The sequence below is a fragment of the Harpia harpyja genome, chromosome 23 (assembly GCF_026419915.1).
Source record: "Harpia harpyja isolate bHarHar1 chromosome 23, bHarHar1 primary haplotype, whole genome shotgun sequence".
In the NCBI taxonomy this organism is placed as follows: Eukaryota; Metazoa; Chordata; class Aves; order Accipitriformes; family Accipitridae; genus Harpia; species Harpia harpyja.
In genome coordinates, this window is record NC_068962.1 from 7,526,205 (window position 1) to 7,538,703 (window position 12,499).

General features: G+C 50.5%; 1 protein-coding gene across 1 annotated transcript; it reads right to left on the reverse strand.

Moving 5' to 3' along the window:
- Positions 1-222: 222 nt before the first annotated feature.
- Positions 223-9,040, reverse strand: LOC128135358 (uncharacterized protein C12orf29 homolog). Its single transcript, XM_052774185.1, has 6 exons — positions 8,927-9,040; positions 6,944-7,061; positions 6,213-6,308; positions 2,764-2,880; positions 2,291-2,485; positions 223-257 (listed from the first exon to the last, which is right to left on the reverse strand). Exons 1-6 carry the CDS (start codon positions 9,014-9,016, stop codon positions 223-225), a joined length of 651 nt encoding a protein of 216 aa, XP_052630145.1. The 5' UTR covers positions 9,017-9,040.
- Between the last annotated feature and the right edge of the window lie 3,459 nt (positions 9,041-12,499).

The window sequence follows — 12,499 nt, forward strand, 5'->3', positions numbered from 1 at the left end:
ATGAATGCTTTTACTGCTACTTTATTTTATAGAAGATTGTCAGTAACACTTTTTCCAAGTGGTCTTGTTGGTTTTTGGAGAGTATGAGTCTGCTCCAGGAGACTAGTCCAAAGCGGGTGGCTCAGAAAAGTGCAACTTTGTAATTTTGTGTTTCAAAGCTCTCCAGATGGCCCAGTTGTCAGTATTCCTATGAGTTTACCCAGGGCACTTCCAAACACAGCATTAGGCCATTTTGATTCCAGTCTGAGATGCAAATTCTGTTGAGGCACCACATAGATGAAAAGCACCTAAAACCACCTTCTGTAATCCCTCACCAGGCTTGCTACCATATTTGGTTTCTTTGTGCAAGTACCACATGGTTCTCAAACATCTGCTTGGGAAGGTTTTAGAGGGAAAATACTTGAACAGAACATTTTGAAACATGGGTGAATTATATTAGGATGAAATATTTTTATTTCTGTTGCTTCTAGAAGTGTTGAAAGTTTACTTCTTAAAATGTTTCTGAAAGAGCAGATAGTTTTACTCTAATAAATTATGCACAAAATGTTCTTCATATTTCTTTTGACAACAGAGCCAAGAAGACATAGACGTGAATAGAAGAGGAGAACGGTATATAGACAGAAGAAAGAGAGGAAGCAAGTAATTCAATTTACCAATAAAATTTAAATTGAAATAAGGATATTATCAACTGGAAAATCCAAAGATGATAAAATTACAAATTCCAAAAATAAGGTGCAGCAAGTACACAGTAACATTTCAAAACTGATAAAAATGGAAATTAAAAAAGTGTGCTCTTGTGGTGGGTTGACCCTGGCTGGACGCCAGGTGCCCACCAAAGCCGCTGTATCACTCCCCTCTCAGCTAGACAGGGAAGAGAAGATATAACAAAAAGCTTCTGGGTCGAGATAAGGACAAGGAGACACCACTCAACCAATTACCGTCATGGGCAAAACAGACTTGATTTAGGGAAAATTAATTTAATTTATTGACAATCAAACCAGGGTAGGGTAATGAGAAATTAAACTAAAACTGAAAACACCTTCCCTCCACCCCTCCCTTCTTCCCAGGCATAACTCCACTCCTGAATTCTCTACCTATCCACCCCAGTGGTGCAGGGGGACAGGGAATGGGGGTTATGATCAGTTCAGCACATGTTGTCTCTGCCGCTCCTTCCTCCTCTGGGGGAAGGCTCCTCACACTCTTCCCTGCGCCAGCGTGGGGTCCCTCCCACGGGAGATGGTCCTCCACAAACTTCTCCAATGTGGGTCCTTCCCACAGGCTGCAGTCCTTCAGGAGCACACTGCTCCAGTGTGGGGGGTCACAAGTCCTGCCAGCAAACCTGCTCCAGCGTGGGCTCTCCACGGGGTCACAGCCTCCTTCGGGCGTCCCCCTGCTCCGGCATGAGGTCCTCCACAGGCTGCAGGTGGAGATCTGCTCCACCGTGGACCTCCAGGGGCTGCGTGAGGAGGACAGCCTGCCTCACCGTGGTCTTCCCCACGGGCTGCAGGAGAATCTCTGCTCCGGCGCCTGGAGCACCTCCTCCCCCTCCTTCTGCACTGACCTGCGGGTCTGCACGCTTGTTTCATCTAAGAATACAGCTATTAGATTTTTTTTATGCAGTTCCTTTACATTCTGTGAAAATGCCTAGACCTGGAACTACTATTTTTCCTATCCATCCTTGCAAGTTATCCTAACAGCAAAGCTCAGAAGCTAGAACTCACTTGTGCTCACACCTCATTTTTCTTTTGTTGTAAGGCTTTTAAAGGGAGAAGCCATAACCAAAATTTAGCTTAAATTACATTTCCTTAAAAAATATACATAATATTTAATAATTTAAAAACTGCAACTTATGACTAACTCCAATGATGCAAAAAAAGACTGAATAAAATTTTCTACTTTAATGTACTAAACAGCATCAGAAGAGCAAATAAAAAAAAGTCAAGAAAAGGTACCAACAGTCAATCTTAAAAAATATTTTAACAGTAATATTTAAAACAACTTTTCCAGTCAAAATATTTTTTGAAAGACTAAAGCAAAGCATTTTTATAGTAACTGGTAAAGAACAGGTGCAAAGAGGTTTAATAGACATAAACACTCTCATGACAGCTCGGCTTTCTGAGGTGAGTATTTTTGGTAAGTGTTTTTTGAGCTAGCCCTTTCTCTCCTTTCTAAAAGGTTACATTGCTACCTTAGAACTTTTTTTTCAAACTTATACAAAGAAAATGCATCATTTTCACTCAAAAGTATCACTAAATAAAAAAGTATTTAAGAACAGATCATACAAACTTACCATATGGATTTGCATTAATATTAGTCCCAATAAGCTCCAATGTTTGTTCTAAAATTTCCGATAACGGCACTGGACTGATTTCCAGAAGCCCTGGGTCAGCATGGTGTTTCAATAGCAGCGCTATTTCAGCCTCGTAATTTACAACAGATGAGTGCCAGCAATACTGCTTACTATTTTTCTCCACAGGCACCCAACCTATGAGAAAACATTGCATTTACCAAAGTAAATTTCTGAAGTTATCAAATGTGTACTAGAACTGTACATGCATTAAAAAAACCCACAGTTAACTACAAACAGAAAGAGTAACAAGAAAAACCGTGTCGTACCTCAGAGGAATGCAAGTGTGACAACTATGCCTTCAGTTGAAGCCCTTTAAGTAGATTAACTACTACTTTTAACATTGGAACTAATTCTATTTCACTTCAAAAATTGAAGCCCCCCCCCCCATTTTACCTGTGCTGCATCATAGGTACCTGGCATATGTCCATTCTCATCGGGCAAAGGATTGCCATTACAGAACTCTATGTCCTTTGCTGGAATCCAGGTATCTGGAACAGGCTTGAAATCCTCTTCAACATTCCAAACAAATTCTAGACATATAAATGTAACATTAAGTTTTTGGCAAACTGTTAGCCAATTTTATGTTTTGATCATCTTTCAATGCAAGTATTAAAATACCATTGATCTAAACCTTGTTTTACAGACAGTAGTCCCAGTTACTTTGTACAAGCACCGAGATCTGGCACACTCAAGCACTCTACAGTTAGGGGGTTTAAAGAAGCATAGTAGCCTTTGAGTAGTTTAAAAGTTCAAAAGTAACTACGATCAAAACATAGCTACCTAAATAGCTAACCTTATATTTAAACCAGAGCCAGAGAAGTAGAATAGAATAGACTATTTCATTTGGAAGGGACCTACAACAATCACCTAGTCCAACTCCCTGACCAATTTAGGACTGACCAATAGTTAAAGCATGTTCTTAAGGGCATTGTCCAAATGCCTCTTAAACACTGTCAGGCTTCTTTCTCTGTAAAGAAATGCTTCCTAATGTCTAGTCTAAACCTCCCCTGGCGCAGGTTTGAACCATTCCCATGTGTCCCATCCCTGGACCCCAGGGAGAAGAGCTCAGCACCTCCCTCCCCATGTCCCCTCCTCGGGAAGCTGCAGAGAGCAAGGAGGTCGCCCCTCAGCCTCCTTCTCTCCAAACTAGACAAACCCAACGTCCTCAGCCGCTCCTCACAGGACATGCCTTCCAGCCCTGCCACCAGCTTTCTTGCCCTCCTCTGGACGCATTCAAGGACCTGACCATCCTTCTTAAACTGTGGGACCCAGAACTGCACACAGTACTCAGGGTGAGACCGCACCGACGCTGAATACAGCGGGATGATCCCCTCTTTTGACCGGCTGGTCATGCTGTGTTTGATGCACCCCAGGATGGGGTCTGCCCTCTCGGCTGCCAGGGCACACTGCTGGCTCCTGTTGTGCCTGCTGTCGACCAGCACCCAGCACCCAGATCCCTTTCTGCAGGGCTGCTCTTCAGCCTCTCCTCTCCCAATTTATACTTGTGCCTAGCCTTACTCTGTCCCAGGTGCAGAATCCAGCATTCGGACTTGTTAAATTCCATCCCATTAATCATAGCCCAATGCTCCAATCTATCTAGATCCCTCTGCAAGGCCTCCTGTCCCTCAAGAGAGTCAACAGCACCTCCCAGTTTGGTATCATCATCACACTTGCCAATGCATTCAACTACTGCACCCAGATCGTTGATAAATGTAGCGAACAGAACTGGCCCTAGAACTGAACCCTGAGGAACACCGCTGGTGACCAGTCACCAGCCAGACGTAGGCCCATGTACTACAACCCTTTGAGCTCTGCCCTTCAGCCAGTTCTTCACTCAGTGCACCATGAACCCCCTTATCCCACAGCTGGACAACTTGTCCAGAAGGATGCTGTGAGGGGACAGTATCAAAAGCCTTACTAAAATCCAGAAAAACTACATCCACCACCTTCCCTTCATCCATGAGGTGGGTGACCTCATCACAGAAGGATATCAAATTGGTTAAAACAGGACTTTCCCTTTGTGAACCCATGCTGACTGTGCCTGATGATTGCATTAATCTTAAATGCCTTTCAATAGTACCCAGTATTATCCTCTGCATATATTTTCCAGGAACTGAGGTTAGACTAACAGGTCTGTAGTTCCCTGGGTCCTCTCTCACGCCCTTTTTGTAGACTGGCGCAACACTGGCTAGCTTCCAGTCAGCAGGGACCTCCCCAGACTCCCAAGACCTTTGGTAGATGATGAGAGGGGTCCTGCCGTAACATCCGATGACTCCTTCAGTGCTCTGGGATGAATCCCATCAGGCCCCATGGACCTGTGAACATGCAGCTGAAACAGCTGGTCCCTTAGAATTTCAGCACCCACAAATGGAAAGTCACTGTTCCCACACTCGTGGTCTTCCAACTCAGGGGGTATCAGTATTATTAAAGACTGAGGCAAAAAAAGCACTGAATGCCTCCGCTTTTTCTTCGTCCCTTTTAGTCAGATGACCATCTTCAACAAGTATCGGTCCAATGTTTCCTTTAGACCTCCTCTTGCTGTTATAAAAGGGCCTAAAAAAGCCCTTGTTATCTGAAACAACACTGGCCAGTTTCAACTCTAACTGAGCTTTGCCCTTTCATGTCTTCTCCCTGCATATACGAATCACAGCTCTGTAATCATCCTGCGAAGCTTGACCTTGCTTCCAGAGATCATACAGTTTCTTTTTCCTCTTGAGCTCCGCGAGGAGTTCCCTGTTCAGCCAAAGTGGTGTTCTGCCCTGCTTACTTGATTTACAACACAGTGGAATTGCCTGCTCCTGTGCTTCTAAAAGGTGGTTCTTAAAGACTGACCAGCACCCGGGGACTCCTAAGCCCTCAAAAGCAGATTCCCAGGGTACTCTGCTAAACAGCTCCCTGAAGAGCTTAAAGTTTGCTCTCCTGAAGTCCAGGGCAGCAACTCTACTGTCCTTTTTTCTTATTACACTGAAAATTTTAAACTCAACCATTTCACGATCACTGTGACCAAGGCAGCCACCTCCCATCACACCCCTCCCCGAGTCCTTCTCTATTCACAAACAGCAAGTCTAGGAGGGCATCTTTCCTAGTTGGCTCACTGACTACCTGTGTCAAGAAGTTATCTCCTACAAACTTCAAGGATTTCCAAGATCTGCTCGTCACAGCCATATGATATTACCAGTTGATGTCTGGGAAGTTGAAATCTCCCGTAAGGACAAGGGCTACTGATCCAGAAATTTATCCTAAGTGCCTATAGAGTAACTCATCAGCGCTTACCTCCCAGCTGGGCGATTGGTAGTAGATACTGACTACATCATCTCCTTTGTTTTCCATTCCCCTAATCCTCAACCACACCATCGCTAACTCTAAGGGCTGTACAACCAAACCTCTCCCTTACGCATAGTGCAAGGCCTCCACCTTGCCTGCCCTGCTTATCCCTCCTGAACAGCCTGTAGCCCTCCAACCACAGGACTCAATCCACCAAGTCTCACTAATACCAATGATATTGTAGCTCTGGGAGGTGACCAATGCTTCCAGTTCATCCTGGTTTTTTCTCATACTGCGTGTGGTGGTGCACAAGCATTTCAGATATGCTCCGGAGCCCTCAATGCTCCCCGGAGGGTTGCAAATGTTCCCACTAGCACCACCACCCTCCAGTGATGCCATGCCAACCCTTACCTACTGCAGTGCTGTTGGTATCCCCTTCCCCAACTGATTCTAGTTTAAAGCTCTCTTGAAGTAAAGTTAAGACTGACATTAAGAAAAATTGAAGCAGGATCACTGACATTTCCTGTGTTAGACTATAGGTGTTTTTCCAACTGGATAACTTACATTGACAAAAAGAAGGAAAGAAATCTTCACTAACCTTTGCAATCTTCCAATGAATACAAGAATCGTTTAAACCTTTTTTCAGCTTGCTTGTTGGGTTTTCGATCCATCCTGGCCCATAGATAGGGTTGCCCTAGAGTTTCCAGAGGGATAAAAATCAGCAGTTTACTGAGGCAACCACACCCTGCAGAGTACCGAAATCAACCATGTAAAAGGCACGATAGGCCTTCTCATTTGCCACTACAGAAATCTTATATCCAAAGACACTACTTAAATTCATAAGTTAACTGCCGTATATGAATCTAAAAATCTATTCGTAGAATCGTGGCTAGTGTAATACAAAGCTTCCTTACAATTGCAGGTAAAGGCATGAACCCCAGTGATGCAACGAACCACCACAGTCTTCTCCTTTCCTCCCCACTTTCATACTTCTTTTCATCCTCCCCAAGGAAATTAGACACCCCTTATTATACAAGTTCTAGTGCGCAAGGAAGATTTTACCAATAGGAAATTTTAGAACTGGAATAGGTCCCCGATTGGCATGTTCGCTGCAACCAGACTTCCATGTATTTTAGAGAGTAAAATCTGTAACAACTTTATAAAACACCTCCTACGTTTATGGTAAGTCTTACTTTGTGGTCAAGGTGGTTAATGACACAGGAATTCACAACAGCTGTGATCCAATGGATCATACAATAAAAGTGAAAACAAAGTAAAACAAGGCTTCTAGCCAACATAAGAAATCTGCATACGGATCTTCTTTATTACCTGTATAGGTAGTTACGTAACAGCAGGTTCCGTCCACCTTTTCAGTAGGGATTGCATTGTATATATCTGCCTCTAACGCCTTCCCGGTTATAGCTTCAGTTGCCAAAACTTTAAAGGGCTGAAAAGAAGACAGGTATTTTAAACCCTCATCATGGCTGTTTCTCACATGGATCCTTGCTCCTCACAGCCGGCCTCTGTAAGTCCAGTACTACACATTATGTTGCTGATTTCTAATGCCATTGAAATACACCATTGTTTCTTCAAGACACGACAGCCTGGGAAATGCTCTAAGACAAAAGAACAAAGGCAATCTGTTTGCAAACTCTCTCCCTCTTCTCCGTTCTCAATTAGTATTTACAGATGACTTTGCCTTCCGCTGCAAATAGTGCACATAAACTAGAAGGGTCCCAGTCCAACGCTACGAAAGTTTGAGACGTGCCTTCCTCTGTTACGATGGCAATAGCGATTCACCGTGACTAGCTGCTCCAAGCTTGCAGTTTGGAGCTGAAAGTCAATAGCACCATGTTAGTGCAATACACAGACCCGTGCGATGCAAGGTGGCAAAAGCATCCTGGCATTAAATACGTAGTATCGGTGCTGCCAACTAAACACGCTTCCGCTTAAGAAGAGCAAGGAAAGAAGTGATCCAGGGGTCCGAGACAAATATCCAGCCACAACTAGCCCCCATTTCCAGGAGGGCTTCTCTAACAGTTTCCCTGCAAACATGGAATCAGTTGCGGCTGGATTCCAGTGTTTTCCTGGATAATCAGCACCCCTCCCTCCTCTCTTCCCAGCCAGCTTTGACTTGTGAGCTGGGCACTGTCTCTTTCTGCTAGCAAAACACAAAGCAGGTCCTTGTCTGAGGCAAAAAAGCCTCAAAACAGAATTCAGAAGTCACAAAGTGGGAACCTTCTACGTGCTGTCGTTGCGTTACAGGGCTGTTTTCTATTTCAGTAATCAGATGCGGCATACGTGAAGATTTTAGGAAGATTACACGAAAAAGAAAACGTTCAGGGGGGAGAGAAAACGTTCCTGTTGCTTTTCCCACCACCACCACCACCGTTGCCACCGCCGCCCCCCTTCTTCCCTAGCAGTCATCGCCCCCTGTATTACCCTTGCCTGCCCTTGAAAACCACAGAAAATAGCGTAGGCCACTTCCAGACCTAACCCCCTGTCGGCTTTTTCTGTGTGAAGGAACAACAGGGTAGGGAAGGTACCCTTACGTGACCATTACCGAGATGCTGTTGGTACCGGCGGTCAAACAATTAAGTTACCGACGTTTTGGCAACCGTTTCAGCTCTGCCACCCAGAGGGCAAACACCAGCGAGACAAAGTCACCCAGATGCAGCCGACAGACAGCATTAGGAGCCACTACTCAAACCGGGAAAGGCAAGCTGGAGGTCTACAGCTAGGCAGGGGAACGGCACCCCAGCCTGTCCCAACACTGCCTTCTGCATCTCGGGAAGAAACAGCTCTGACTGGGCTCCGCTGCTTTCACCTCGGCACGCACTCCACGTCTCGCAGCCTCCAACCAGTCCTTCCCTCAGAAGCCGGAGGTGCCAAAACAGCAGCAAAAAAAAAAAAAAAAAAAAGAGAGGCGCGCTTGGCTTCGCCCCACGAGGCTCACAGGCCCGCGGGGACGGCAGGGCGGTTTCACACCAGCTCCCAGGGCGGTCCCCTCGCAGCGGCCTCACCCCTCGCCGTGCGTGACCGCTGCCGACACTCGGGAAAAGCACACGCCGCACCGGGCTCAGCACCCCGGACGCCCCTTGCCAGCAGAAGAGCGGGACGGAGCCGAAATGGCTCCCACGCGGCCTCTCCTTCCCGCGCGGAAGGCGGGGAGCTCTGCCGTGCATGTCGCTCAGACGCGGCCCAGCGACTCCCCCCCCCGAGCCCGAGCCCGAGCCCGAGCCCTGGCCCTGGCCCTGGCCCTGGCCCGGCCCAGCGACTCCCCCCGCCCGGCCCCGTGCCGCCCCGGGCCACCTGGCGCTCCCGCTTGGCCGACGGCTCCTCCTTCACCTCGGTCACGAACAGACACGGCACCTTCCGCTGCACCGCGCCCCGCCGCCTCATCGCCCCGGCCGCCCGCCCGCCACAGCGCCCAGCCGCGACTGCGCCTGCGCCTGCGCTCGCGGGGCGCGGCGGGAAATGGAGTCCGTCCCCGCCCGCCCGCGACGCATGTGTGCGCCGGGGCGCGGCGCGGCGTCGGCCGCCTCTCTCCGGCAGCCTCCGGCCAGGCCGTGGCTCCGTCGCTCCCCGCCGCTCCCCGCCGCTCCCCGCCGTCCAGCCCGAGCCCGAACGCGACCCCGAGCCCGAGCCCGGGCCCGGGCCCGGGCCCGGGACAGCTCCGCTCTCGGCAGCGGCGGCTCCCGCCGTGGCGCGGCCGCGCCGCGCCAGCTGTGCTCTGAGGCGCCGGCCTGAGGCGGCAGCTCGCTCCCGCGCCGCGGCCGTTGGCCGTCGTCGACCTTTGGCCGTCGACCCTCGGCCGTTCCCCGGGCCGGGCAGCCCAAGTTCCCCGGGGCTGTCTTCTCTGCTTCCCGGGGTGCCACACGCCCAGGCCGGGCACAGGGATGCCCTGTCCCCAGGGCGCCGGCACCTCTCCGGCTTCGCCTGTGCCTCCCCCGGTTCCCCAGTACACCTCGGTGTCTGTGGTGGCTTGACCCGGCGGGACGCCAGGCGCCTGCTCGCTCGCTCGCTCCCCTCCTGGGCTGGGCAGCTCCTCAGAGGGCTCCTGGGCCGAGATCCCTCGCCCGCCACCGGCACGGGCAGAGCAGACTCCGCTCGCTCGGGGACGGCCGTTCCGTTTATTGCCGATGGAAGCCCGGCAGGGCAATGAGAAGGCCAAACGCAGTCTGAAAACGCCTTCCCCCGAGCCCCGTCTGCTTCCCGGGCTCGGATTTGCTCCCGACTTCTCTCCCTCCTCCCCCCGAGCGGCGCAGGGGAATGGGGGTTGCCGTCAGCTCCTCACGCGTTGTCCGGGCCGCTCCTTCCTCCTCACGCTCTTCCCCTGCACCAGCGTAGGGTCCCTGCCACGGGAGACGGTCCTCCTGCCACGGGAGACGGTCCTCCTGCCACGGGAGACGGTCCTCCACGAACCCCTCCAGCATGGGGTCCTTCCTGCGGGCTGCAGTTCTTCGCAAGCTGCTCCAGCGTGGGTCCCTTCCATGGGCTGCAGTCCTTCAGGCACAGACTGCTCCAGCGTGGGGGGTCACAAGTCCTGCCAGCAAACCTGCTCCAGCGTGGGCTCCTCTCTCCACGGGGCCGCAGGTCCTGCCAGGAGCCTGCTCCAGCGTGGGCTCTCCACGGGGTCACAGCCTCCTTCAGGGTACATCCACCTGCTCCAGTCCTCCACAGGCTGCAGGTGGAGATCTGCTCCACCGTGGACCTCCGTGGGCTGCGTGAGGAGGACAGCCTGCCTCACCGTGGTCTTCCCCACGGGCTGCAGGAGAATCTCTGCTCCGGCGCCTGGAGCACCTCCTCCCCCTCCTTCTGCACTGACCTGCGGGTCTGCACGCTTGTTTCTCTCCCATACCCTCACTCTGCTCTCCGGCCGCAGTTTCTGAGTCCCGGCAACTTTTTTTCCCTTCTTAAACATGTTATCAAAGAGGTGCCGCGACCGTTGCTGACGGGCTCGGCCTTGGCCAGCGGCGGGTCCGTCCTGGAGCTGGCTGGCATGGGCTGCGTCGGACGTGGGGAAGCTTCTAGCGGCTTCTCTCAGAAGCCACCCCTGTGGCCCCCCACCGCGCTACCGAAACCTTGCCACGCAAACCCAATAGAGAATTAATTCTTCCTGACCGTACCTTCTTCTGTGCCTCCTTCAGGCAGGGCCATGCAGCTACAAAGAGCCCCTGTTTGGATAGCTCTTGGCAGTGTTAACACTGCCTGCCGATGGCTGCTCCTGCCCCCAACAGTGCATTATTCATGGCCCTCATCTGCTCTCCTGAATTTTCCTTCCCCTACGCCCCCCAGTCAGTTGCAGGGGTTACAGAACTGTGGGAGCCTTTTCACATCGCTTCTCCGCTCGCAGGTCTCGCCAGTACTCCCCACCTCCATCCCAGTCAGCAGTTTCATTCGGTACTGTGGTGACGTCATTCCTGTCGAAATCCCCTTCTTCCAGTGACAAAGTCCCGGTGGCCAGGCATGCGGTATTTCCCTTCGCAGTTAGTCTTCAAGGGGCCACCCGCTGATACTCGAGTTACAAACAAGTTGATAGGCTCCTTAGAGAGACGAGGAGGCTTCCAGTCGTCTCAACGGCTTCGTACTTCTTCCCCAGCTTGGCTGAGCCAGCCTTGTACCGCTTGTGCCCACGGGGTCACTGGCGCCCGCTTCTCACGTACGCATCGGTCACCATGCCCACCGGCAGACCAATGGCGTACAGTACAGGTGTGCTCCGGGGATGAGTCCGTCCAGTCCAGTGGTGCTGGTTTTTCCCAAGGAACCACCAGTCACGTGCACTTCTGGCGGTGCTAGGAACCACTACTCCTCTTTCTTGAATTCTGCCTTGTGTCTACCTCCCTTCTCTTTGGCTTCATCTGTATCCTGATGATCTTCAAGCGATGGCATCCTTCTCTCCTGAGCTTGCGGCTCCTTATCCTTTCTGCGCTGCCTTTGATGTTTCACTTGAAACGTTCCCAGGCTTTGATCTAACAGTGCTCTGAAGCGTTCACCTGCGAGTCACTGGTGTCTCTCAGTGTTGCAAATCTGACCCCCTGTCCTGGGGATGACCGTATGCCTTACCATTTGCCGGGACTGAAACTTTCTTTCCCCCGCGAGGTATTTTTTGGTCAGAGGCAGCCTAGGACCTGCGTGGGAACAGAGGTGTTAATTAGGGACACAAGTGTACGCTGCTCTTTCTGCTTTAGCCGTGGCAGTGGCCATCGTGGAAGCAAGAAAAAGCAATGAACCCCAACAGTGGAAGCAGTTAACAGCCAACAGTGTACTGGCAGGAAGGAGCAAGCTCCTCCGTCCAACAGTAAGAAAAAACACATTGGGCACCAGGATTTTGGTTTAAAAAGTAGTCAAAGAGTAAGATTTGTCTTTGTGGTATCAAAGATTTGTTTCCAAGACCACAGTTCCTGCGGCAAGGAGTTGGGCATTATTTAAACCCTGACAGATGGCTTTGCTCCGTTTTACATTAAAGAGGCACCGGGAGACTCTTTGAAAGGGTCCAATCTTCCCTATTTTACTCTGAAGCAATGGAGATAAACGAAGATGTTCAAGCCGGACAGGTCCCAGAGCACCACCATGCTGATGTCATGAGCTGGAGGAGCCCTTGGCAACAGCGGAACGCTAACATTCTATACCGGACAACAACTGCCTTCGTAGGTTCCACAAGCCAGGAGAAGGCAGCAGCTCCTTCGTTCAAGTGTCTTTTGGCGTCTGGTGGAGTTTTGTTTCAAAGCAGCAGCTCGGCTAAGGTTCTGAAGGCCCAGATTTCGAAAGAAAACTACCGCTTTCAGGCTAAGATTACGATTTGCCTGGATGTTGACAGCTTTAACGGTTTGACGTATGTTCCGCCAGTACTAAGAGAGTGGAGGAGAAGCACCAGAGGTGAAA

Coding starts and splice junctions, on each gene's coding strand:
- LOC128135358 (XM_052774185.1), bottom strand. CDS start 9,016: ATGAGGCGGCGGGGCGCGGTGCAGCGGAAGGTGCCGTGTCTGTTCGTG. Junction 6,309..6,943: donor TTACGTAACTACCTATACAG/GTAATAAAGAAG, acceptor TGGAAACTCTAG/GGCAACCCTATCTATGGGCC. Junction 2,486..2,763: donor TGAGAATGGACATATGCCAG/GTACCTATGATG, acceptor GTTTTCTCATAG/GTTGGGTGCCTGTGGAGAAA.